At 38.1% G+C, this 27,910-nt stretch overlaps 1 protein-coding gene across 1 annotated transcript; it reads right to left on the bottom strand.

Moving 5' to 3' along the window:
• Window positions 1-8,961: 8,961 nt before the first annotated feature.
• Window positions 8,962-16,334, bottom strand: LOC137023995 (tripartite motif-containing protein 16-like). Its single transcript, XM_067391144.1, has 6 exons — window positions 15,484-16,334; window positions 12,824-12,919; window positions 12,531-12,737; window positions 11,853-12,012; window positions 11,652-11,699; window positions 8,962-11,415 (listed from the first exon to the last, which is right to left on the bottom strand). Exons 1-6 carry the CDS (start codon window positions 16,057-16,059, stop codon window positions 10,889-10,891), a joined length of 1,614 nt encoding a protein of 537 aa, XP_067247245.1. The 5' UTR covers window positions 16,060-16,334; the 3' UTR covers window positions 8,962-10,888.
• Between the last annotated feature and the right edge of the window lie 11,576 nt (window positions 16,335-27,910).

Below are 27,910 nucleotides of genomic sequence, written 5' to 3' on the forward strand. Positions count from 1 at the left end.
GTTATACCCTACCGGTTAAAAATTTGGAAACATTACTTTTTTTTTTTTCTTTTTTTTTGAACGAAGTCTCTTATGCTCATTAAGGCTGCATTTATTTCATAAAAAAATACAGAAAAAACAAAAATATTGTGAAATATTAATACAACTTAAAATTATGGTTTTCTATTTTAATATACTTTAAAATCTAATTTATTCCTGTGATCAAAGCTGAATTTTCAGCATCATTACTCCAGTCTTCAGTGTCACATGATCCTTCAGAAATCATTCTAATATGCTGATTTCATACTCTGTTATTATCAATGTTGGAAACGGTTGTGTTGCTTTAATATTTTTTTTGGAACCTGTGATACTTTTTTCAGGATTCATTGATGAATAAAAGGTTAAACAGCATTTATTCAAAATATAAATCTTTTCTAACAATATAAATCTTTACTATCACTTTTTATCAATTTAACACATACGTGCTGAATAAAAGAAAACATTTCTTTAAAAAACAAAACAAAATTACTGACCCCAAACTTTTGAACGGTAGTGTATATTGTTACAAAATATTTCTTTTTTTAAATAAATGCTGATATTTTTTTACTTTTTAATCATCAAAAAATCCTGAAAAGTATCACAGGTTATAAAATATTAAGCAGCACAACTGTTTCTAACATTGATAAATCAGCATATTAGAATGATTTCTGAAGGATCATGTGACACTGAAGACTGGAGTAATGATGCTGAAAATTCAGCAAAATTCAAATAATATTTATTTTAAAATTGAAAACCATAATTTTAATTTGTAGTAATATTTCACAATATTATTGTTTTTCCTGTATTTATTTATTATGAAATAAATGCAGCCTTAATGAGCATAAGAGACTTGAAAACATTACCAGTCAAAAGTTTGGAAACATTATTTTTTAGTGTAGATTAATCCTAAGAAAATATGAAAATGTATATTAAAATGTACTTTTTTTTTTTTTTTAAATCACTTCCCCGATTTAAATGCCACACAATTTAAGTGGCACACAATGCAGTTGAGTTTGGTCTTGATAGCCCTTTCTTTTGCTTATGATGAATGTTTAAAAAAAAATTTCAAGTTTAATGGAAGTTACACCCATAGTTTGTGCAAAGCGCTGTGAGGTGTAGGAAAAAGTTGGACAGACCTATGGAAATTATGAAAGATGGTAGCCGAAAAACATATTTAATATAAATATAAATGGAAAACAAACTGCCATAGCTTCATAACAAAAAGTAATCATGCTGTAATTATATTCATTTGTTTTATTAATGTTTATTTACAGTGCATTTTATTCTGCTTACCTGACTCGCGCAGAATTCTGTCCTGTTTGGTTTCCATCATCCAGACACTCTGGCAACTGGGCTGTGTATGGAGGCCACCATTTTCTCCCACAAACTCCACTCTCAGGTAATTTTTATTTTTTTGCTGAAACAGCGTTGTGTTTTATCCACAGATCTGCTCAGTCGCACTGGATTTTCTCCTCATTGTAAGGTTGAGAGGTCTGTCTATCACTCTTTTCCATGTTTGTAGAGTTAGTTCGTGGAGTAAATATATAGGCTGTAGTGTTGTCACAATACTGGAATTTCTAACTTCAATACGATACCTTGAAAAGTACCGATATTCGATACCATTTTTGATTCCACGGGGGGAAATGTATATACTGTTATAGATTTTGATTTATTTATTTTTTGTCCGTCCATCTATTAAAATTCTAGGCGATCAAAAACCACAGACTGTATAAAACCCAACCGCTAGATGTCAGTGTTATCTTGGAACGTAATCTGACGTGGAACCGGAGAAGTGCGAGGTGCGTCAAAGTGCATACATCTCTAGAGTTAGCATTAACAAACCCAGCTCACAAGACGATAGAATTATTCCACTCCCGCCGCGGTGTGTAGAACTGAAGTTTTGGCTTCAACTATAAAGAAACCACTAAGGAGATCGACAAGAGTCATGTTGTTTGCAAAATAGGCCATGTTAAAATCCAAATACTCAACGCATTGAATCTGAGAGCTCACTTAACATCCCGATGTGACCCGCGCTGCTGAGAGTGGCGTTTCGATAGAATATGTACTGCACACTTTTTATTTATATATATATATATATATATATATATATATATATATATATATATATATATATATATATATATATATATATATATATATATATATATATAATTATAAAAAATAACTCATCAAATAGACTGACTTCCTGTTGTTAAATAGGAAATTAAAAACTGTTATACTGTGAACCTTTAAAACATATACACACCTAAAGACTCCTGCAGTCTTTACTGTTTTCCCTTTACTTGGATTGCACACAATAGTGATTGTGATATAAATGCAAATGACAGTATTAAGTTTTTGTTTGTTTGTTTTTGTTTTTTTGTAAGTTGTAAAGCAGAAACCAGTTTAACCCAATTTATTATAAAAAAGTAAAGAAAATCAAAAGAACAAACTGTTATGACTCATAGGTAGTCTGTGTTCACACTGGCACTGTTTGGGATTAAAGGGTCATGAAACCTCCTGCTTTAGCCTGGTCATTCACACCTCAAAGCTCAAAAAACTCTGTAAAAATGGGCATGTAAAGCTCTGGATAAGTCGGAGTGTAGAGGGAGGGAAGAGGGAAGAGAACAACCAATGAAGCACAGACATACAACACACTCATTATACAGAATAATGAATATTAATATACGAGCACGGAAAAAATGACCACAAACTCCCAAGCACAATGTGAAAGAATATTTAATAGGGCTAATAATAGGCTACTTTGATTATGTGTACGAGCACTGCAGTCTCAAAATCAGTCTTTCTATTAGAATAATCGTGTTGTCGCGTTCAGATAGGCTACGCCACTGTATCAGTGTCCAGTTTGCACATATGATTCATTTGAAGAAGACTTGATGAAATATGTGTGCATAACTACACCGTGCTGTTTAATGTTTGGTGCAGGAGAATGTGTGAAATAACTTTAAACACGGATACTTTATTCTGTATAAGCTATGTGTCACGTGGCTAGTGTTATTAAACTCATCGCGGAGCTCCGCTCTGAAACCGATCATATGAGCGCTCCACGTCTATATCATAATCATATTTTTTTCATGTGTTTGTATTTTGCTCGCGATGCGGTCAGAACTGGAGTTTGAATACGAACAACACTCATGTGCTGCTGTGCTGAGGGAAACAGCCTACGGTTCGCATGTTTGAATGCAGCTAGAGCAGGCAGAGGTGAATGAGCCGCACTTTTGGGACATTTGAATTCTCCGCTGTAATGTGATCTCACGCAAACATATTTTCCATTTGTGCTGGTAGATCACAGCAAAACAATCCACATGCACACAAACCTCTGCTCTGGTCACGTCGCAGGAAAACGTGTTGTAACACAGGGCTTGACATTAACTTTTTTGCTCACCAGCCACTCAGCATTTTCACTGGCCACAATTTTGCTGTTGGGAAATTACATTTTATATGATTAAAGTTGACTCTGGCATGCTTAAATTACTTGATTTTGAGTCATTTTACTTGATTTACAAGATTTAAAACCCTTTCATACTTACAAATGTAGATTGACCACCCAAATGAAGACTATACATCGTATATATCAGCTGGAATGTAGTTATTTTTGTTAGGCTATATAAAAAGAACAAAGCAGCAAAATTACAAATAGTAATTTAAAAAAAAAAAAAAACCTTTTTTCAGATGTTTATTTAGCATGTATAAATTTATTTACCATTTTTATTTAACAGCGCTTCTGTTCTGTATCATTCAGCGCGATTCTGCCTATCCCGCCTTCACTAACCACAAGTTAATCGATAAAGAACTGTGACTGAATTGTAATTTTGTGATACGACGAGCTTGGCTATCTTTTATTTGGCTGTAGGCTGAAATTATATTCAACCCGCCAAAGTGGCTAGTGGGAGTGGCTGTCTTACCCGCCACAGCTGAAATCTACCCGCATTTGGCTGGTATTAATGTCAAGCTCTGGTTGTAGCACTGAGGAAATGAACAAACGATATGTCTCTGAATGACAATACCGCAATTATGATCTTAAGCATACTACACAGGGTTTCCGCGGGGTCTTAAAAAGTCTAGAATTCTGAACTTTAAATTTAAGGCCTTAAAAAGTCTTAAAAACGGCCAGATTTTCATCAGAGGTCTTAAATTTCATTTAGTCACGTCTTAAATTTTTTTACCCATTTCCAGAAACGCTACCTGCTGAAAGTTATTACAAAGTAGCAAAAAAGTAGCGAGTCGTAGTTCTTTCTGGGGTATATTGGTGTTGGTATACGCGGTGATAAAACTACAAATCCCGTGATAAATGCAATACCTGCCCGCAAAATACGTCTGCGTCTCCTCAGAGTTTGTTAAAGTTCGGCTACGTGTGGATGGTGAAATGGGAAAGTGTACTTTCAACGAGACATGGCTAAATCACAGCGATTTCTGCTGTTGGTTACAAGCGGTACCCAGCTCCAGGTACGAGGCTCACTGCAAACTTTGAAGAAAAAAAAAAAAAAAATCAGCTAGAGAGTCTGGGTGTGATGCGGTGTAAAGGCGCTGGAGTCACACGACAGAGCGGAGAAACACAAGCTAGCCGCAAAATCCCTTCAGCGGACTCGGCCAATTAGCCTCACCACTGCCGTCGTCCTCCTCAATGCCTGGTCCCTCCGGTCTCCAGCGCAATATCATCACAGCTCCGTCGAACAACCTTTGGGGTACTTTTTGAGCGACTGACACATCGAAAGCAGAGGTGATTTGTATACTACACACGGTGACTAAACAAACACCACTCATTTAATAGCAACAGTGAGATTAGCGATCTCTTCCAAGTGATGTTCCCTGATTCAGTAATCGCGAAGTCGTTCTCTTGCGGGCCCAACAAGATCGCTTACGGCGAGATTTGGATTGGGGGAGTTTATAAAGAGGGAACTGATTCGTACTCTTACCGGGCCGTATGTCGTAACGTTCAGTGAAAGCCAAAATCAGACCAACAGGACCATTGTTCTGGAACAATGAAATAGTTTAGTCGATGTACCTGGGCTCACAGTTCATGGGACAGTGCGGGACACACACACACACACACACATACACATACACATACATACATATATCAGATAATCCATGTTAGATAGATACTCTAATTATCCCGAGGTAAGTATCTATCTATCTAAAATGGATTATCTGGTGTGTGTGTGTGTGTGTGCTACATTGGTTGTTACATGGGTTGGAGTAGCCTGTTCAATCTTTATTAGGCTATTAATATGCTGTTTTGTAATGTAAATAAATAATGAGATGAAATCTATTCTATTTGAGGGCAAGTTTGTTTTAGCCTATTTTCATTTTGGGCCTAAGGTTTTTAAGGCATTTGGCACATTGATGTGTGTGGAAGGTTACTAATGTGATTGCTTTATCTGTAAATTAAATAAATGCTTTTTCAATGACTGAATTCATTGAAATAAAATGATTTTTTCAGAATTTCTTTGATTTTAATACTTTTTGGTAATGCGTCATGTAGGTCTTAAATTTCAGTCTTTATGGTCTTAAAATGTCTTAAAAAGGTCTTAAATTTGACTTACTGAAACCTGCATAAACCCTGTGTTGAGATTCGCCTGTTCTTCGGAGGTCTTTTAAACAAATGAGATTTATATAAGGAGGAGGAAACAATGGAGTTTGAGACTCACTGTATGTCTTTTCCATGTACTGAACTCTTGTTATTCAACTATGCCAAGATAAATTAAATTTTTGAATCTAGGGCACCTTTAAACAAATGAGGTTTACATAAGAAGGAGGAAACAATGGAGTTTGAGACTCACTGTATGTCATTTCCATGTACTGAACTCTTGTTATTCAACTATGCCAAGATAAATTAAATTTTGGCACCTTTAAACAAACTATCTTTATGTATTATTTTTTATATAAATTTTATATATATATATATATATATATGTTATTTATTTTCTGCAATCAGAAATACACTATAGGAGTGAAAAGATCATTTTTCTTAAGGCATCCCTTTATACCCATTGTACCTAATACTAGGGAGCTAGGAAGGTAGACAGAAGTGGAGGATTTATGTGCTGGAGGGATTTTAATAAAAAAAGGAAACCAAAATGAAAAGCAAAAACAAATCAGGGAAACGCTGACTGAACACAAACCAGCACCATACATTCAACAAATGACAATGCAACAAATGAAAGACATTTACCCTAAATGCTCAATTAGTGATAACATGGACCATATATAAATAAAAATGAAGGCAGGCCAGGATCATGAACAAAAAACGAAATTCACAAAAGTCCACAAGAAAATCCAGATATAATGACATTATAAAATATCTTCTTCATTGAAAAAAAATTTGGAAATTTGTAGAAACTATTTTTATTCTGAAATTGCTAGTGAATTTCACAATTAATTACAAAGAAATGGCATTGAATTAAACATTTTTAAGTAGAAAGACTGAAATAGTATTTCTAGTAAAACATAATAATCTTTGAACCTACGTAAAATCTTTAATTTATTAAGTCCCCCAAAAGGGCAGCTCCCAGAATTAATTGAATAAAAATAAAATGTGCTAAAAAAAACAAATTCACTTTAAAATCTATAGAGGAATTAAAACACAGATATTATTGAGTAAATGTAAGTGTTTTAGATTGTGTAAATAGATGTCTCCTTATAAGCCATCTAAACACTATTATTTGCAAGGACAGACTTTAATTTTTACATAGTGTTTTGTTTTCATTAAATTGATAGCAATATTTCCAGGCAAAAAAATCCAGCCACAACCATCCATTTTTATGAGCCAACTGTCTAAAAGGGATTGTGAATCAGACTGCAGATTCCAATTTTTTTTTTTTTTTCAGAGTGCAGAATTTACCATTTCAGAATTCAGCACACCTCTAATCAGTTTCAAGATGAGACTTGCTGACACCTGTAGCATGTACATTGTACTGAAAGTGTGTGTGAATTGCCTTGGCTAAAACTGCTGTAGAAGTCTTATTGTGTTTCAGAGACAACTTTCAGAGACAGACTAATTGAATACTAGCCTTCTTCTTACTGTGTAATGTGTACTGAATAAATTGAACAGAACAGAAACATAGGTACGACATATTTTATATATTAACTGACATTCATATTAAGCATAATTGTAAGATAATGCATAAGATGGGTTAATTTGAGTAACATGAAATAGCCCTGCATAGCCCTTTACCACACAAGCAGTTGAAGAGCAAATTAATATATAGGCTAAATTTAAAAAATACTATGAATGCCTTGATTTATATTCTGAGAGTTCATGATTTAAGACTAGAGACTGAAGAATATTTGCTCTTTGTCAGTATGCTTCTCTAAGAGGTAAGAGCACTTTTGAGAAAGTAAAATGTGAACATTACCCTAAATGTTAGGTTAACTGCTGCTGAGAGTTCATCAGAGTCAAATCTTACAATTAATGGCAAATTAAAATAGAAAAGCCATTCTGAAAGAATGTCCCTGCTAGAGAATGGCAAGAAAAAAGTGAGTAGGGCTACTGTGAGTAGTACTTGGCACCCGTGTTTGGCTTCGCCACTGTGGCTGGATGTTTATCCCATCTAATTTGATTTGTTTTCTGCACTATATTGCTGTTAAGTTTGTCCACAAATGTCGGGTATGCTGCATGGGTGTACGATCGCCAAACAATGCTTCTGATCCGATCCTCCATGAAGGAGTGTGGCGGCGTATGTACTTGGAGTGGTCCGGGTGCATCTTCAGCCCTGTTCGTATGTCCACCTACACCTGTTGCCTGTATGCAGAATGGAGAAGAACTAATGCGACATCCAAATAAGCAGAGAAGGCAGGTGCAATCTTAAACAACTCCTGAAGTTGGGGCTTGTTGATGATGGCTTCAGATCGCCTTGTTTTCATGCTGTCTTCCCTGATGTCCCTATGACTCTGGTCCCTCTGCCCTGGAGAAACCATACCACTGGTCGCGCCGTCACGGTGTGCGTGTTGTGCATCTGAGGCTGCTGCCGCGAGCCTCTCCCTCTGCTTCAGGTGTTGCTATTGCACCACTCAAGATGGCCTTGATAAGTGCCCAATTTCAAACAAGTCATTTTTGCTCAGTGTCTTTTTTACTTCCAAAAGCCTGGATTTTAGTAGTGTGCCAATGCTTTTTTTTAGCGACACATGATTAAAATCGCCCAATATAAAACTCTGTGCTTTGGGTGAAATTGACTGTAGTTTTTGTACCACCTCAAAAATGGTGCTAGAAGCAGAAACAGCATCTGCCTTTGGATGGATATACACTACATATAGAAGGGTTTCGAGGAGAGGGTGAAGAAGGGTTTAGAGGAGAGCCCGCCCTGGTTATTTATGAAGGACACAACTGTCATACTGTCCCGCCAGGAACAGACTGCCAGCATTTCCAGGCAGTTGATGTACAGCTCGCTTTCCTCGCTCGTCCAAGTGCCAAAGGCTGGGTTGCCTTTACACAGGGCTCCCCAGCCTGTCTTGGAAGTATCTGTGAAGATGACTTTCCTTCTGCACACCATCACCACAGCCACGCCCTGCAAGTACCAACAGGGATTCATCCAGGGGGCAGGCCTGGTTTACCCTGGTGCAAAAGAGTCCAAGACGCCAGGCGTGAGATGGAACTCAGGGTTTCAGCTAGAACTGTAGAGTGCACATATGGAGCAAGTCCAGCTGAAGTACCAGCGATGCAGATCTCATGAGACATAGCATCCTCTGAAATGTTCTGAGCGGCAGAGAAGCTCCAAGTGTAAAGGTTGCCACAAGCTGCTGTATGGCCAGAGCTCATTCTAGCAAGACTACAACCCTTATCTGGGTCGAGTTGATAATTGTTCCCAGGAACAAAATATGTTGGCTGAGGGACAATGATCTTTTGGCAAAACTGTCCCTGAGCCTCAAACACTCTAGGTGGTTGAGGAAGAGGCACCTGTGTGACACTAGCTTGGCCTTTGACTAAGTATGCGGATTCCCATCTGTCTCAGAGGGAAAAGAGCCGCATCCATACACTTTGTAAAAGTACGGGGAGTTAGGGACAGCCCGAACGGAAGGACCGTGTACAGATATGCCACTCCCTCAAAGGTGAATCTCAAGAAGCGCCTGTGATAGGGGGCTATCTTGATGTGAAAAAAAGCATCCTTCAGATCCAGAGAAAAGAACCAGTCCCCTGGGCGTATCTACGAGAGGCTCTGTGCTTTATTAGGGCCTGGTTCAGATGTCTGAGATTTAGGATGGGTCTGAGACCACTGTCCTTCTTTGGGACGGGGAAGTAACGCTGTAGAAGCCTGACTCGGAGGAACCACTTCTATGGCTCTCTTTGTCAGCATAGTTTTCACCTCGGAGCACAGGACATGCACGTTCGTCACGGAGGTGGGGACCACGCCATTGAATAACAGGGACCTTTGAGCGAACTGCCAGCAGCAGCCAGCAGCCTTATCACCCTGTAGCCAAAGACTGGTTGCCCACTGAACCTAAGCAGGGCTGAGCCTGGTTAGTAACTGGATGGGAGACCTCCTGGTAAAACTAGGTTGCTGCTGGAAGAGGTGTTAGTGAGGCCAGCAGAGTCTGTGTGGGTCCTAACACCCCAGTATAGTGATGGTTACACTATACTGTCAAAAAGCACCGTCCTTCAGATGAGACATTAAACCGAGGTCCTGACTCTCAGTGGTCGTTAAAAATCACAGGATGTACGTCGAAATGAGTAGGGCCCGGGGCGACTCAAAGCAGAGGAGCTGGAATGCTTTGGCAAAAAAATGTGCTTTTAGAAATATGCTCTCATATTTGCCTGCCAAGGCAGGGGAAGCTCAGACACAGGCACACTTAATGCTGCAGGTGGCTCGTGAGCGAAGCGCTGACAATGCTGCTTGAGAGCCGCATGGGAAACAGAACTGCTTGAGAACGACGAACTAATCCGGCTTCTGAGAAGCGGTGCACTGATCAGAGCTTCTTGAGAGCAGCGAGCAGAGAAGCAGCGAGCTGATCAGCTTGCAGGAGAGAGGCACTGAGTCTGCCAAATCAAGCTGCTTGCAGGCGAAGGCGGCTTCAAATCTCAAGATCCAGCAAAGAGAAATGATTGTCACCACTGAAGGAGAATGAATCTGTCTGCCTAGGTGAGACGTTGACAGAGAATCATACTTTCACTGATCAAGAGTTTACAGTATGATCAAATAATTTGGGTTTATATATTTTGCATTTATTAATAAATTGACATTTTTCAATTTTATGACAAATTACATTTTTTATGGAATGATACATTTTAATGAAAGGTAATTTTTACAGTAATAATAAAAATTATTTATGTGACACTACAATAAGAACTGAATGACTGTGATTTCCATCAACATAAAAAGAGGTTGAGAAATGATGTTTTATTAACAAAGTTCGGGAGGAACTGGTGCAGATAATTAACCTAATCAGCTCAGGTGGAGAGCATTCAGTTAATCAATGCAAACCAATGACAAGAGGTATAAATACAGCAGACTTACCTCTGTTCATCTGAGAGTTTATCAGCATCCCTCACTTCTCATCTCCTCACTTCAGTTCTATCTACCTTTACCACAACTGGGGGAGTACTCTGGGTTCGGGCCAAAACTTCAGAGCTTGGAGCCCTCCACCCAGACAGCACACCAAATATGCATAACTCTTACTGTATTTAATTTTATGAAAATGTGAACTCGTGAAAAGCACAGATACACACCATCACTCATCATGACTCACAAACACACACTGATCTTACTGTCTATATGAGGATTCATTACACAAATTTATTCTGACATGTTATTTCACTGACAGAAGTTCAGCTGTAGTATAAAATAAGAGACTCTATAACATCTCACTGTTACTGATTTATCATGGGTAGAATCTCTCTACAGTCTATTCTGATTCAACACAGTTTCACTGATGATCCATCATTATAAACCCTAAACCCAGGATAGAGTGGTCTATCCTGGAATGTGGTCTGGACTGTATGGATGAGGCTCATTGTGTCTCCAGAGATGCCATAAAAGGACAGAGTTCCTGCACTGTGATCCACATACACTCCTATTCTCCTGCTGATGGACTTTACAGGGAGTTCAGTCACTATGTTATTGTGTCTGAATGAGTAACTGGAGAAATAACAGAACAAACTCCAGGACTGATCATTATATCCAAACCAACACTCATAACCCCGTCCCTTCCTGCTGATGCTCTTATATGACACTGATATAAACACATCACCACTCCACTCAATCTCCCAGTAACAGCGTCCACACACACTCTCTCTACACAACACCTGAGAAACACCATCAAATCTGTCTGGATGATCAGGATATGACTGATCTGTGTCAATGTAAGTAATCACTCTGTTCCTCTCAGACAGACGGAGGCGTTTATTGACTGTGTTCAGATCCAGAGTGAACTGATGGGAATCTGATGGAGATAAAACACATCACAATCAGGAATTATGAATCTGATCTTTTAATGTATCTGAACTCTTCATGTTCAATATATCGGCAGTGTCTCAGTACAGTTTACCAGATATCCTGTGCAAATCATCATTTACATGATCAGCTATAAAACTCTTCTGTCATGTTTTCTTTCTCATTCTACAGGAAGAACATGAACACACTCAGTGAGTTTTTCTGCTTGTTTTCTCAGTGACTTACATTGTAGGAAGTCATTCCTGGTTCTGGGAACAATGTTGGTGAAAGTGACTGTGGAAATCAACAGACAAGAAGAGTGTGATTATCATGTCAAGAGAAAATTATCCTTGCAACCGTTCCTAAGACATTTCTAACATGATCTTCCACATGATATGAGATGATGGAGGATCATTTCTGAGAGTAGATGAATCTCCAGGACTTTACCTCTGTCAGAGATCTTCTTGAGCTCCTCTTTGCAGAAATCCTCTAGTTTGTCTCTCAGCTGACAGACAGATTTTCTCACGCCATCAAAAGAGGAGAAAGAACTGAAGGTATCAACATTTACATCTGTAGATTCAGGAGGAGCTGAGAGAGACTGGAAACTCTACAGAAAACAGAAATCAAAGCTCATCACCTCCACACTTCAGCCAATAACCTGCACTACTGTCAGATTTGAGCAGCTCTTGTTGATCTTTAGTAACTCTCCTCAATCCAACACTTTCACAGCATCAGCTGGTAAATAGTTATGAAAATTTATTATAAAAGTTTTCAGCTAGTTTGAAGATTATCTGATTTTGGTAAACAAAAGATTGTAAAATTATAAGTAAAGAGATTATGGGAAATATGTTTAAATATTAGTTAAGTTTTGAGCTGTTGCTGTCTGGAAGCTCAATATATATTTCAGAAAAATGTTTCTTAAGAGATTTCCAGAACTGAACTACATTTCTTAGTGCATCTATTTCAAAAGAAGATGATCAGATGAGAGTCTGACTGATGATTATATAATAACCAAACACACAGATCAACACTTCAGTCAATGGCTCATTCTGCTCTCATGAAATGTTTCTCTGTGAGTCTCTTGCTCAAGTCCACTATGATCCTGTTCTTCTAGATCTCTGTTACCTGCAGGAAATGGATGTGATCCTGTGTGTGTAAAAGCTGCTCCAGCTCAGTGTCTCTCCTCCTCAGATCATTGATCTCCTGCTCCAGTCGCTCCAGTTGTCCTTCAGCTTGACTCACTGCAGTCTTTTCCTGATCTCTTCTCTCAATGGAGCGGATGAGCTCAGTGAAGATCCTCTCACTGTCCTCCACTGCTGTCTGTGCAGAGCGCTGTTAGGACACACATCACAATCACACAGTGGCTTCAGTGAGTCCTGACTGAGACTTCTCAAACTTCTCTTCTTCTCCAGACTCACCTTATGAGACACCACAGCCTCTCTCAGCTGCTGAAGATCTTTCTCTCTCTGCGGGATCCTCTGCTGGAACCACCTCTGTGTCTCCTTCAGCTGGTGCTAAAGGACAAACCAATAACAGGAGAAACATCACATAAATCATCAAGTAAACAGATATGAATCCAGTATCAGTGAAGTAATGTTGTTACAGGTTTAATCATAAGAGTCACCGTTGATTCACAAGTTCGCCTGCCCATTCAGTCTAAATGGTTAATGGTAAACAAACTTCTGCTGGCCTCCGTAACAGACTGATCTGAGGTCCTAAAACTTTGCATTCTATCCACGTACAGGTGCAGAGTGTGGATGGGACAGAGCAAAGCCAGGGCTGGGTCTGCCTCCTCTGAGGGCAGCGCTTGCAGGTTTACTACCTGATCTCTAAAAGAAGGGGTAGGAACCTTGAGCATATATCCAGGCCGGGGTTTCAGGATAACGTGAGTGTCACCCGGGCCAAATTCCAGGCACGATTCATTGACCGAAAAAGCATGCAAGTCAATGAATGCATGCAGGCCCTCTTGATAGAGGCCAATGCAACTAAGGAAAATTGTCTTAAGGGACAGAGCTTTTAACTCAGCTGATTGCAAAGGCTTGAAGGGTGGTTCCCGTAGAGCTGTAAGCACTAGTGACAAGTCCCAAGCTGGTATAGAGTGAGGACGAGGCGGATTCAGTCTCCTCGCCTCCCTCAGAAACCTGACGATCAGGTCATGCTTCCCTAAGAACTTACCATCAACTGCGTTGTGATGTGCGGCAAAAGCAGCAACATACACCTTAAGTATGGAAGGAGACAACCTTTGCTCCAACCCATCTTGCAGGAAGGAAAGCACTGACCCAATCAAGCAAGTTCAGGGGTTCTTTCAGTGAGAAGAACAGCACTCAATGAACAGGTTCCACTTCAGAGCATGGAGGTTCCTAATAGAAGGAGCTCTAGCAGAAGTGATGGTGTCTACCACTGACTGGGGTAGGCCACCTAGAACCTCCACGTCCCGTCCAGGGACCAGACATAAAGTTTACAGAGGTCCAGACGCAGGTGCCATAGGGTGCACCATCTCTGAGTCTCCTTCCTCAGAGGAATGGGCCAAAAAGGAGCTGTCGTGAGGAGCATCAGTTCGGGGAACCAGGCCCAGCTGGGCCAATAGGGTACAACTAGAAGGACCTGGTCCTTGCTTCCCTGACTTTGTACGGCACGCTGTCCGAATGACTGAGTCCAATTCCATCCCGAGTAAAGAGATCCTCTGCCCGGGGGCAAGTTTGCTCTTTTCCCAGTTGACCCAAAGACCCAACGGGCTAAGGTGAGCTAACACCAGATACCTGCTCTCGCAAGTGACCTAGAATGAGCCAGTCATCGAAATAGTTGAGAATGCGAACACCACGTTCCCTGAGAGGAACAATGGCTGCCTCCGCGACCTTGGTAAAGGCACAGGGTGACAGGGCCAGCCCAAAGGGTAGGCCTTTGTACTGATATGCCGACCCTCGAACACGAAGAAAGGGTCTGTGGCGAGGAAGAATCAAGACATAAAAAAGAATGCATACTTCATTTCAGTCACTGCGAACCAGTCTTGAGGACAGATGCATTCGAAAATGCGTTTCTGCATCAACATCTTGAACGGCAGCCTGTGAAGAGACCGACCATCCCTTTCTCCAAAAGAAAGGGATGGTCGCTCAAGGGACCAGTACAAAACAGAGCATTCAAATCAGAGGGCTAAAATCAGGGTAGGAAAAATTTTAAATTTAATTCTTTTAATTCTAAATGATCAGTCTTTGAAGTAAAAAGCATACTAACATTGTAAGTGCACCCCAGGAAACATAAAATAATAAAACAACACAGTTCATGACCCCTTTTTTAACGGTCATCAATATCGTAAATCCAGCAAAGTTTTTTATATTTTCATTTCATTTTCATATTTTTTTTAAAAACATGTGTATTTATAACAATATACTTAGTATTATATTACCTTTGCATCAAATTACAAAAACCTAGTTAACTTTGCTGTGAGGATGTTTCTAATACAGAAGCTATGGGAGTGACAGTAAATTATTTTTCTCTTCTGACTGCCGTTATCAATCGCTCTCTATTTTTGTCCTATTTATGAAAGTTGTGAAAACACTATTGTGGAGGTTTTCTTTTGCTATTTGAGCAAATGGAAATACAAAAAATATATTTAATGTATTCTCTCATTCTCCGCTATAGAATTTTACCCAACTATGACGGCTTCCGCTTCTGAGAAACCCGGAAATGTGAAAAGGGTCTTTTGGACTCAGGTTTGAACTGATACAGCAAAACTGACATCTTAGTGTAGTTACAGAAGTGTTCACAGCCTCTCAGGAAGCCTCCACAGCTGATACTTGCCAATTATGGTAAGGCGCATTACATTTCCGACTCACACCCTAAGCAGTAAACCAATTGCAGCAGACTGGGACCAGCTGACCAAACAGAGCAGACCGTGATTTTTTGAAACTAAAACAGCGTTCAGACAGAGGTTGAAAACTGGCACAACAATGCAAATTATAAGAAAAATGATTGAAATGATTTTTAAACATTAAATGATGTAAAAATGTATTCTAGTAGACCCTATAAACTAAATTATGACCCTGTAAATGATCATAATGAGACCTCTTTAAGTTCATACCTGTTTCTCTGTCCTCTGTGCTGCAGATGATACAGTAATGTGGTTTTTATGTTCATCCATACACAGCAGACATATACACTTCTGATCAGTGCAGCAGAAAACCTCAAGGATCTTGTCGTGTTTCTGGCAGATCATCTCCTGCAGTCGTCCAGTGGCTTCAGTCAGATTGTGTCTCTTTCCTTTAAACCAACTCTCATGTTGTTCAAGGTGATTCTGACAGTAAGAGTTCAGACACACCAGACAGGACTTGACAGCTTTGTGTTTTCTTCCAGTACAGACGTCACACTGCACATCTCCAGCTCCAGCGTAACAGTCAGCAGGAAGTTTAATCTTCTTCAGTTTCTCCACCACTTCAGCCAGCATGGTGTTTTTAGCTAAAGCAGGTCTTGGACTAAAGGTCTGTCTGCACTGAGGGCAGCTGTAGACTCTCATCTGATCCTCCTGATCCCAGCAGTCTGTAATACAGCTCTTACAGTAACTGTGTCCACAGGGAATGGCCACTGGATCCTTTAGGAGATCCAGACACACTGGACACAGGAACTCATTCTGATCCACTGAAATTCTGGCTTCTGCCATTTTACTGCATGAATACAGAGACACAAACACACAACAGCTCAACTACACTTCAGTTTCTCTTACTCTGAACTCACATTTCCTGGTTCTGTGTTTGAGTGACGTGTGAAAAACAAGTGTGTCTGTAAAAAGGTTCCTCATTCCTGCTTTTTTGTAAAATTTTTAAATATTTTGTAAAATGTTATAAAATCAAGAAACTGATTTGATAATTCTCTTTAACCTTTATACTTATGACAAATGAATAAAGAAAAAAATGCATTTAGAAGATACTATCATTCAAAACATACAGTCTCTCATTTCTGCTAATATGTATCAGTGATTTTGATGACATCACTCTGCACTTCAGCTTCTCATCAGATTTTCTGCCCATTTAAATGCTCTCTAGAATCTGAAGCCCTGCCCACTACATTATAAATAGATGCTGAAGCTGCAGCTAAAATCGGTCACTTGTTCACAAATTTATGATTTTCTATGTTGTGAATGGCACATAATGCACTATATAGGGGATAGGGAATGATTCAGACAGTGTAATTTACTGACATGAATGAAGTCTGGTTTCACGTTAGTGAATCACCGCAGCTCTAGTCCAGAGACACAATAGCACAAGAGTGAATCATGAAATTAAATGCATTTCCTCTCAGGACAATTTTGAGAAGGCAGCTGAAAGAAAATATCTGAATATCAATGCAAGTGAAACAAACAAATAGACATAATAATTGATATAAAAGCTCAAAAGAATACATGTAAGCTTAACCTGTTTAAAAGCTTATATATTAAAGCTAGAATTAATATATATGGTAACACTTTACATTAAGGTTCCCTTTGTAAAGGGTTTATAAAGGTGTTTGTTAATGAAATCATTAATAATGCAGTTATAACTGCATGAATAAAAAGGGCGATTTTAATGCAATACCTGCCAAATAGTGAGCCGTTTTTAACTCACATGTTATAAATACTTAATAAATGTATTTATTAACACTTATTTAACTCAAAACCAGATTATTGGTTTATTTCATGACGCAGCAAAAATTGGCTATCATAATTAGACTGAAGGATGTTGTATTTGTGCTTTTCTTATTAATATCTCATGACTGCCACTTTTCTTACTATTGTAGGGAACACATCCCAGGAAGTAAAATTAGAAAAATGAAATAATGAAATAATTCATTTATAGGGAATTATATAGAGTTGTTTAGTTTACGACCGAGCAACTGAGTCGCTCAGCGTTCATTTGCTCGAGCCATAATAAGCTCTTGTAGCGGATATAAATATCCAACAATCGTGAACACACTGATTAGAGCTTTAGTAACTTTAAGATCGACAGTTTAAGTCATTAAATTATAGAAGCACATAATACAAGACACTTTCTTTTAAAATCTACATGAGAATTTATTTAATCTAACACAAACACACGCACACACACAAACATTCATACATGTTGCAGTAAGAAAGGAAATGAGAGAGAAGGAGTTTTAAGAGAGAGAGAGTGATATGATGAACAGAATACCTGGCACTTCAAATATGCACTTCAAAGACCTGAACGAACCATGAATAATTAATTTAAATGCACTAGTTCAGTTTTAATCTGGAGATACTTGCCCAAGTCGACTTTAAATGTGAATCTTCTCGTGGGTGTGCAGAGAAAGGTTTTCCAAATCAATGATCTGTCGCAGGGTCCAGATTGTGTTTGGTAAAACCCAATCATGTTTGAGCTGGAAAGACAAAAGGAAGTCTCTTTGTCGCCGGAGTTGAAGTTGAAGCGGCATAAGTTGTTGGTTGAACTTTGTGGCAAAACTTAGAACACGAGACTTTCAGTGGAAAAGAAAAGTGAAAGTGTGAAAGTTGGATGGCTTGAATGAGCTGCTTGTCTGTTCTTGTTACCCCATGGTTACTAGTTGTTCTGCTTACTCTGGTCTCTGCTGACCGGTTCTTTCTTCTAGTTTTGTTGTCTAGTTCACTGTCTTGCGATATGACTATTTAAACTTAGGTGTTTGTCACACCCCTGAGAAGAGTTTTAGCCAATCAGATATCGTCCTGTTTCAAAAGGGCTTTTCTCTGCCCCCAATCATACCATAGGTGTTACTTCCCGTCTCTGCTTTAGCAGAGTACCATTTTAACATAATTTCTATTACATGGAATATGATACATTTTAAACAGATTTCACTCAAGTCAGGATTTAGAGAAGAGGAAAAGAATTAAATCAATTCCAAATAAGGCATACTTTCAGTCAGTCATTCAAGAGTTAACACATTTACTTGGATTGTGGGTGTTCTAAAGCAAAACTGGTTACAGGTAGTATTTGTGGAAACATAATGTAAAATGTATGCAGTTAAAAATGTTGGATAAGTCCATTTAAAATAGTTTGAAACAATTTTGATGCAGTTTTAGGTGCAGAACAGTCTTCATTGTTTTTTGTTTTTTTCTGTGAAGTTTTAGGTCACTTAGAAAAATCAAAAGGGCCTGCATTGTTTCTCTGTCTCTTTTGATCTCGTGATCAAAGACTCTTTATCTTCTCAATGACCATTTGGTTTCACAAATGGCTGTCGCTTCTCCTTCTGTCAGAAAACATGGATGTCCTAAAAAGTAATCAGCATTGGTTTTCTCTGTAGATGGACTTGAGCCGGAAACTCGATTCTGAATTAGAATTATGTTTTGAAAGAATCATCCGAATGATTAATTTTGTCTGGTTCATCCACGGTTCCTACACAATGTTGCTTACCAGAAGTTTCTGTCATAGCTATGATACTCTCCAAAAAGGTCATGATGCCTATCTACAGCTTGTTTATCAAGATGAAATTGAACCTTTATCAATATATTTATTTTCACATGAACAATTTACAGAATCAGTAAACTATTTTTTTTAAACCCTCTCACCCCTGTCCCACCCCTCAAAAGACAGAACACTTGTGTGGACATTATTACAAGGCCTTGAGCTGATGTGTAAGTTATGAAGTAAAATATCTAGCTACGGTTAGACCGCCTTCCGTATACAACGTACGAAGAAAGTGTAAACTGGTGTCGCGTCAGTTACTCTTTTTTCTGTAAGTTGAATAGGGAAGGCGTAGGATGTAGTGTAAGCTTTGTGAACTGCAGGAGCTTCACACTTTCTTTGTACATTGAATACAGAAGGCGGTCTAGTGGAAGCTAGATATTTTACTTCATAACTTGTTAAATATGGATAATGTTTTACACAAATGCTTCACTTCAGAAGGCCTTTATTAACCCCCGGAGCCGTTTGGAATATGTTTATGAGCTTTAGGCTGGTCCCTGAGTAATCATGAGCAGCAGCTTTATGGTCCAATGAGCCTTTGAGAAAGACGAAAAATGCATCAAAAAGTAAACTGTTACAGTTTAGTATCCTCACTATTTTCTTTTCAGTTCTTGCTGTTCTTACCTTCAGTGATTCTGTTTGTTATCAGCAGGTGTCCATCACTAATGTTCAACAACAGCAAGTGTCCATCACTAATGTTCAACCATCACTTAATCACTTATTTATCGCATTAACTCTACTGATTCAGTCCTACTTGTAACACTGTAGTGTGGATTGTATTAACTCTGAGCAGTGTTGCTGTGAAAAACTAGTATTAGCCCCTATTAACATAAGTAAAAACAGTCTTTGGCCCTCAGACAGAGTTAGGGCATCAAATGAAGTTGTCTTTTACTGCTTACTGCACTTTACTGCTTTAAAATCAACAATAGAGATAATAATCCATTAACTCTTTGACAAATTTCTTCCAGTTCTGCCAGTATAACACCTTGGTTTACATTTTAAAATGTCTAAATATGTTTTCCTTATTCCTTTCAGAATGTCTACTGTATTGTCACCATTAGACTTTAGGCCATACTGTTTTTTCTTTGCATGTGTGAGAGTAAACATGCCTTGCTGACACCAAATCATTCTGGTATCAGTCACTCTTTGTAAACTTGGTTCACTATGAGTGCTGTATGCTTGATTATGAGTAGTCATTATGCCGTCATCACCCAGGTGTTGATAGCTCACAGTTGCAAATAAGACATGAACAGCAGATGTTGCTATCTGTGTATCTAAACTAAACTTCTTAATTTAAACTTTCAAGAGCAAGACGCGAAAGAGAACTAAGGCGAGCTGTGAGAAGATTTGTGTGTGTACTCACTCTGTGCTCTTGACTTAATAGCTTTTGTAACTTTAATAACGATTATTTAATTTATACAGTGAAGATAATATGCAGTGTTATTTTATATTTGATTACTTTATTCATCTTATGTAGGCCTACCTGAAAAACCTGAAAAGCACTGTTTATTCTATCTGAATCTTTGCTCTATTGTATTTATTTGTGCTGTTGCTTGTAGTTTGATTATTTGTTCTTATTTTCTTTATTTTTATTTGACAGTTGTCCTATTTCCTGAACATAGCATATACCGAACCGTACCAAAACTGTGACCCTAAAACCGTGATAAAAACCGAACCGTGAGTAATTTGAAAAGTTACACACCCCTATTGTAAACCATTAAACCCATTAAACCCTTCATTAAATCACTGCTGTTATATTTTCTCTTGTATTCATCTACAGAAAGTTTTTTTTTATTTATTTTTTTACCCCGGATCTGCTTCGAAAAAGCTCCAACAGGGGAAGAAGTCTTCATATTGCCCTCAGCCTGAGACAGAGGATCACTCACTGGGAAACATAAAGTTCCTGTAAGGACCCCCCCATTGGCCCAAAAAAGGAGTCCGACGGTGTTGGGCGAAGGTTAACGCGTGTATGCCTTTTCAGCGTCTCTATTAAGTTCACTTAATTTCACTCGCTTAATCTGACTCCAATTTCAAATGATTCTTACACTTAGGTTGTGTTTCCAATTACAAATTCATCATTAGTTATGCATTCATTTAGATATTTGATGATTCTGGATATTCCATATTTCAATTGTTCAGTCATTAGGGACCCGATGCCGCACAGAGATACTCGCCCTGGGATTTCGCGGTAAACTCACGGACATAAACTCGCCAGTCTGATCTTCGTCAAAGGGTGTAATAAGTTGGCTAATACCTTTAGTCGGTTGCCTACTGCTCACTCGAATAAAAGTGTATTTTAATTTAGCCACTTCCATACAACTTGCTAAATCAGCGGTAAATAGAAATCAAAAGGTCTTCAGATGAAGTGCCTACTGCTCCTTCATTCATGCGCCTTCAGTTTGTTTTACCCTGGACACAGATTTACAGTAGCATTAGCCTCCCATAATTTACTGGTAATAATGTTATCAGGAGAATCCATATAAATCAAATATAACATTTTATTTGTCAGGTAAAAGTGTATCATGTCAATTACACAAATAACCAAATAAAGCCAATTCAGAAATGATAAATGCATAACGTCGATTACTCAAAGAAATGCATATATACACAGTGACACAAGGCGTTGTCCTATGCTATTCTTTTAAGATCTTCTCTCCAGATACACTGTATTGCTTTATTGCAGGATGCTTGATCTCAGTTTTCCTTTAGCGGGAAAATCAATCCTTACAGATGGCCCCTGGCCCCTTGGGGCAAATTCAATGAGTCCCTGAGGGGCCACTTTTGGACATTTCCTGCTTCCACATATTGGGTGTTGCTTTCAGAGTGTTCATAGTTTGTATCTTAGCAGTGTCAGTCGATGGGTGCAAGAGTCAAGTCGTCACCTGAAATAACAACATTAAGTCAGGTTGAACATTAAGATGAAAGTACAGCAGGATGCATCTCTGTGGCACACAGTCCCTTCAGGTGTGTACTGTGCTGACTGGATGCTGTAGCAGCTCGACATGTCTGTGATCCTCTTGGTCAGGTTTGCTTCCACCTGCACTTGGCTGTGGTGGTATTCTGACTGTAGAATGACTGGTTGTACCAAGTCTGTTGTGTTGGTCAGCATGAGCAGAACGTGTCAGGAAAGTCTCATTACACTTTGCGGAAACACCTGTGTCCGCCCCAGGTTTAATTGATCCTGTGAGAAATCCTCGGTTACCTTCAAGTAGAAGGTCTGGTTTGCCGGGCAGGTCAAATCTCCATGGGTGAAGGATTCATTTAGCTGATGATGCTCCATTGCGTGCAGGACACCTGAACAACCTCTGAGTGACCATTCAATACTTGAACACTGATGAACTTGGTGTTATTGTAAGATGAGGAAAAGGGTTGTTGGAAAAACAGAATAACACAAAATAACACATGATGAACATGTCAAAAGTGCGAGTGGTAAAGAACGTCTCCCTTTCAGAGTCCTATCTTTAGTGAGCAGGTCTCATTTAATCACCAGATTCTTCACTATAGTGGAATTTAGACTTGGTCTGGATGCATTAAAGGCAATTAGCAAAGAGTCCAAATAACTAGTATATTATAAATAATTAAATATATCTCATACTTAAACATAGAAATACAAAATATCAAATCACATGGATGTTGACATGTGGGAGAAATTCATTCAAATTGTCAATTCAAATTTGGATCCAGTATCAGTCATCTCTTGAAGTGATTTGTTTATCCTGTTGTGCATTTAAATGTCATTTCTATAATTATTATTATTATTATTATTCATTACATATTTTTTTTGTTTGCTTGTTTGTTTTTGTTTGTTTGATTTTGTATACAGTCTAGTTTACCTGTTTAATTTTGTACTGGTTTGTTTTGCTCTGTTTAAAGAAAACCAATAAAAAAATTCATTTTCAAAAAAAAAGAAATACACAATTTCATAATTACAATTATAAAACTGTCTATAATAGTTGTTTTAACTGCACATCCTTAATGCAGAACTTAGGCTTCAATCAAGTCAATTAGAGAATGGAATGTACAGAAACGGAGATTTAAAATCTCTTGTTTAGCTTTTACAACCATCATCTGTGCATTTGATGTACAGGCAAAGTCACACTCAAGAATAGAGGTCTGGGAATTGAGTACCTGATTTATAGAAATGTCTGCATTTCAGTTTTAACTATTTAGTTCAATTTGTCATTAGTCATATGTTGGAAACTAGGGGGCCCTCCTAGTTTGCAGCAATGCCAAGGACTGGACATAACAAACATTTTGTCCAAAGAGACCAGTTACATTACTGAATAGGTCTCATTTAGATTTTGAATTTTGAATTTGAATGATCAGAAATTCTATTAATTAATGTGTGACTAAAGCCATGCACATGTCCTGCATATTACAGTGTTTCCATAACGCCTCAAAATTGACACAGTTAAAAAGGAAAATAAATTATGACAATAATTTCCCTTGTCCTATATGTATGAAGGTGAATGATGTATGTTAGGTTTGCATTATGTGAATGCCAGGTAGAGATGTTGTGAGTTTGTAGTGTGTGTGTTCTGTGTGTTTGTGGAGGAGATGGGTGGTGTCTATCCTACCATAATTTGTGTTGCATAATTTAGTTCCAGTTTTACACTGGGAGGCCATGTATCTATTAGTGTCATGGGATGGCCTCTTGAAGTTTCTACACCCCCATCTCCTGCGTGTGAAGTTGTGTATCATGGCTCAATACAGGTGGGACCAGAACCTTGAAACATGGCAGCTGTTAATCCTGAAAGGGAAACAGACACACAGCAAAATAGCTGATCTTGAACCTTTAACCAAATTACATTAAGATAGATGGTGCCATCTTAATTTTCCTTGAATGGTTTTATCCAGACAGTTGTTGCAAATGGCTTTAATCTGTTAAGATTGTATGCCATTAGAAGAAAATTTGTTTTAGTTTACAGAGACATGGATCATTATTATGATTATGTTTCTGCAAAGAAAAGGCCAGATAAACTGAATGTTAGTGGTCAGATCTGACTGCTGGTGTTTAAGCATGGTCAGATAATCTTACAGCTTGAGTTGCTATTGCAGCTGTGCTTACACAGTCTGTTGTGTTGTGAGCATTATCACACCCGGGTCTCCTGGGGGAATCTCACACTAACCAGATCTGTGATTAGGACACCAGATCACCTTTTGTGGTGCTGTGCTGTTTGTTTCGCAATTGGTATTTATGGTGTCATTCAAATACTTGACCATTTGGACCTCTGTGGTCTGTAAAAAAAGAAGAGTTTCTGCTTGATATTAACATTTCACACAACTTTAATTACATGTCCAGTAAAATAACTTCCCTGATCAGATCCCATATGATCCAGCGCCCTCAGAGAGGAGTTTGCTAACACTTGTCCACTTTGTTTGTGGTGGTTACAAAGGAAAATCAAAACGTGTACATCCTCTTGTCACTGGGTTACAGATCAATAGAATCAATTTTTTTTTAATTCAGGTTTTGATCTTGAATGGATTTAGCCTATTCAAGATATGACAATCGGGTTGATTGTTTTAGTTAATAAATACTGGGCATTGTAATTTTCTCATTAAAGATTCTTGCACAGATAGAAGATAAAGAAGTTATTTTCCATTAATTTGATTCCTTCCTTCCATTTTTCTTTCTTAACAGTTTAATGCAATCGTGAAGCATTGTAGCCTTATGGCGATTCTGTGCTCCTGTGCATGGTTTAACTGCAGCTATATGGAAGATAGCTGAGTGTTCCATTTAGGAGACTAACTAATTCAACATAGACACACATACAACTTGAAATTGTTGTATTTCAGTACTAGTTATTCCAACTTACACAAGACACATGGTCTAGAATGCATAACATCTACAACCTCAAACCTAAGTGTGTCAAGCATCACTTACAGTAAGGCAGTCATGTGTTTTAAAGAATAAACTCAACTAGTCTAGGTGCACATGTAGCACAAACAACTAGAATGTGTGTTCTGTGAGAACAATGTGTCTAACACAATTACAAATTTGAATCCTTCCATTGATTCCTCATAATTCTTTCAGCACCAATAGTGCTTCCAACTTCTGTCTACATTCTGATTCCATCTTACTACATTCTATTTCCTTCTGCTTCTCTCCCAAAGTTCTTTCTTCTTCTAAACCATTGCTTGAATCATCATGAGATTAAAGGCCATCCCTGGCCATCGTAATATAATATATATCATGATGTGATCATAATATAAATTATATTATATTAAACTAGATTATTTGCTGATATCAAGAGGGTCTTGACTGAGTAATTGTTCCAGAGAGTGACTTATCACCTCACTGATCTTTTAGAAGGCATGTGGCCCTGCAGCTACAGCTGTGATGGCACTGCATTGTTCACAGCAACAGGCTAAAGTGGAAACAGTTATAGACTTTGATGCTGTGAATATTGGGTCAAATCATTTGCTCCATTTTAAGATTTTTGTGACAACAATATAGAATTGGACACAATTTTCTTATTTTTGGGCGAAGATGTTATCATTTACACTCTTCTGAGAATCTATTTGATATGAAAAGAAAGGTTGGAGAAACAGGCCTGATTGAGAGCACAAAGATTATTTTTTGGTCGGTTTGTTTTTTCAGTCTCTTTTGAGATACTGAACAACATACAAGAGTGCAGTTATGTGTTGCACTTCCCTTCTAGCTCAAACCCCACACTTTCTCAGAACAGTTGACACTGTTCTCATGCTCAATCAGTATTTCAACCGCAGAAAGATGTCAGCAAAACAGCTTGAGGACAATATGAGACAGTCACATTTACCTCAAGAAAGCATTCAATGACCACAGATTGTTAGTTAGAAAAAAAAGAACTCTGCAGAGGAGCAAAAATCCATGAACACATTCATGATGTTTACTTTTATAATAAAAACAACTTAATTATAAAAACTGCCTCATTTGAAATTTTATACAAATTCAAAGTTGAATTTTCAGTATTATTACTCCAGTCTTTAGTGAGCCTTTATTAAGAAGCACCCACTAACTTGCAAAAAAACTATCTTCTCTCAGCAACTAAAAAGGAAAAACTACTGAAAAGATAATCCTAAAGCATGTTAAAAAGAGAAGAGAAAGTTTAAAATGAAAGAATAGAGACTCACACATTTTGTAACACTCTCACCCGCATGCCACCTCCACCCCAACATCCGCTTAGACAGAGAGAGAGAGAGAGACAAAGAGTTATTCACTAACCATGATTAATGATCATGGGTGACACATTGGCTCGTGGGTAACACTGTTGCCTCACAGCCAGAAGGTCCTCAGTCTGAGTCCCTGCTGAGCCAGGAGGCCTTTCTGTATGGCGAATGTAATAATTACATTGCAATGCCACTGAAAATTAAAGTACACAGAAAAAAAAAAATCAAATAAAAACTACAGCTCCTGCCAGTTCCATCAGTGAGTTCATGAGCAACTGTTTAACAAATGCCATAGATTTTCAACAACTAAAAGTTCAAATCTAACATGCATAACTGGATGCGATGTTTCACGTGACTATCAAATGACTGATCCTACTGGCATTTCAAAAACCATGTAATCATTCCACACTAGAGCGATGTTCTCTGTTTTGATCCATAATAGAGGAAGTTAACATAAGTAACTGTTTCATCGGTGGTCCAGCACCTCAGATTGCTGTGGGTAAGCGCTGTGACTTACAGAGCATACCTACAGGAAGAACCCAAAAAACCTCAGCATTCAGTTTTGCTTATGGAGCAAAACTTGCAACTTGGCAGTTGTGTTTGCAATTGTGGTCACCAGATTAGAAGAGCTGCTGCTAGAGGAAACGTCATGAAAGTTGCTGAACGGTACTGAATTAAGTTAAAACACAAAAAAGGGTCCCATTTTATAGTAGGTGTCATTTACTATGTTCTTACATCCAAAAATAAGTACAATGTATGTATTGCAAATCACTTTTGCTGCTATTGAGGTGGAATACGGGTAAGATTAGAGACAGGTTTGGTGTTATAGGTAGGTTTAAGTGTGTGAAGGTGTAAGGGATGGGTCAATGGTGTAATTATAAACATAATTACAGTAATTAGATGGAGGTATTCTTTTAATTATAAGTACAATGTAAAAACATGTATGTACACAATAAGTGCATTTTATTAAATTATTAACTTAAATGTAAGTACATAGTAGGTAATGCCACCTAATATAAAGTGAGACCCAAAAAAGTTACAAAGAAATTGTCCTTTTTAACAGGTTTAATTACTTTTTCCATAAAATAAAAAGGACTCTAAACATTTAAATTCAATAAAACAACACGTTAAAAACTAAACAAATGATGTGCAAAAGAGCTGTAAACGACTATAATAAAGAATAAGAACAAAAAATCTGAACATTGTCTGTCAATACGTAGGGCATATTTTGGTCCACATGAAAGTGTAAAATGTGTGTAAACAGATGTTAAAACATAAGTAGCATATCAAGTCTTTTAAGTATTTATGTAGGCCTATTAGTGTCACAGTCTAAGTTCCATCCATAGCACCAGACCTGTTAGCATCGCCCACTAGATCATTGTCACCCAAATACTAATCACCCACAAAAGCTCATTAGGACTCCTATATACACAGCCACTTCACATTTGTCTGGTCTTGTCGATTCCCAAGCTTGTTACTTTGAATTCAATACTCACCTGTTTACCATGCTGCTTCTTTGAACTGTGAATAAAGGCATTGTTGTTTATGTTACCTCTGAGTCTTCTCCTTCTGTTAGTGTGATAATTTGGTGCTGTAGGCTACGATGCAAATTTCTATAGAAGAATAAATAATGATGGCAATCTTTTGTCTGGGACAGATGAAAATTGTGCAGTGTATCCTGGGCTTTAGAGGGTGTATGTGCATTTTCATTCAGGACGTCTCCTTCACTCGTTGTCCTTGTCATCCATGTTGGGGTTGTGTACATCAGAGTGAGCATGCCTCTTTGATGCAGCATACACACAGTATTATGCACTTTAACTGGTTTATGGAAAATAATACTAAAAATGCAATCTAAAAATCTAATTAATTCGTAATTTGACATCATTCCCATAGTACACAATTTAAACATCTTGCAGCATAAACTGCACTTGAAGT

The sequence above is a fragment of the Chanodichthys erythropterus genome, chromosome 8 (genome assembly GCF_024489055.1).
Source record: "Chanodichthys erythropterus isolate Z2021 chromosome 8, ASM2448905v1, whole genome shotgun sequence".
Classification (NCBI taxonomy): Eukaryota; Metazoa; Chordata; class Actinopteri; order Cypriniformes; family Xenocyprididae; genus Chanodichthys; species Chanodichthys erythropterus.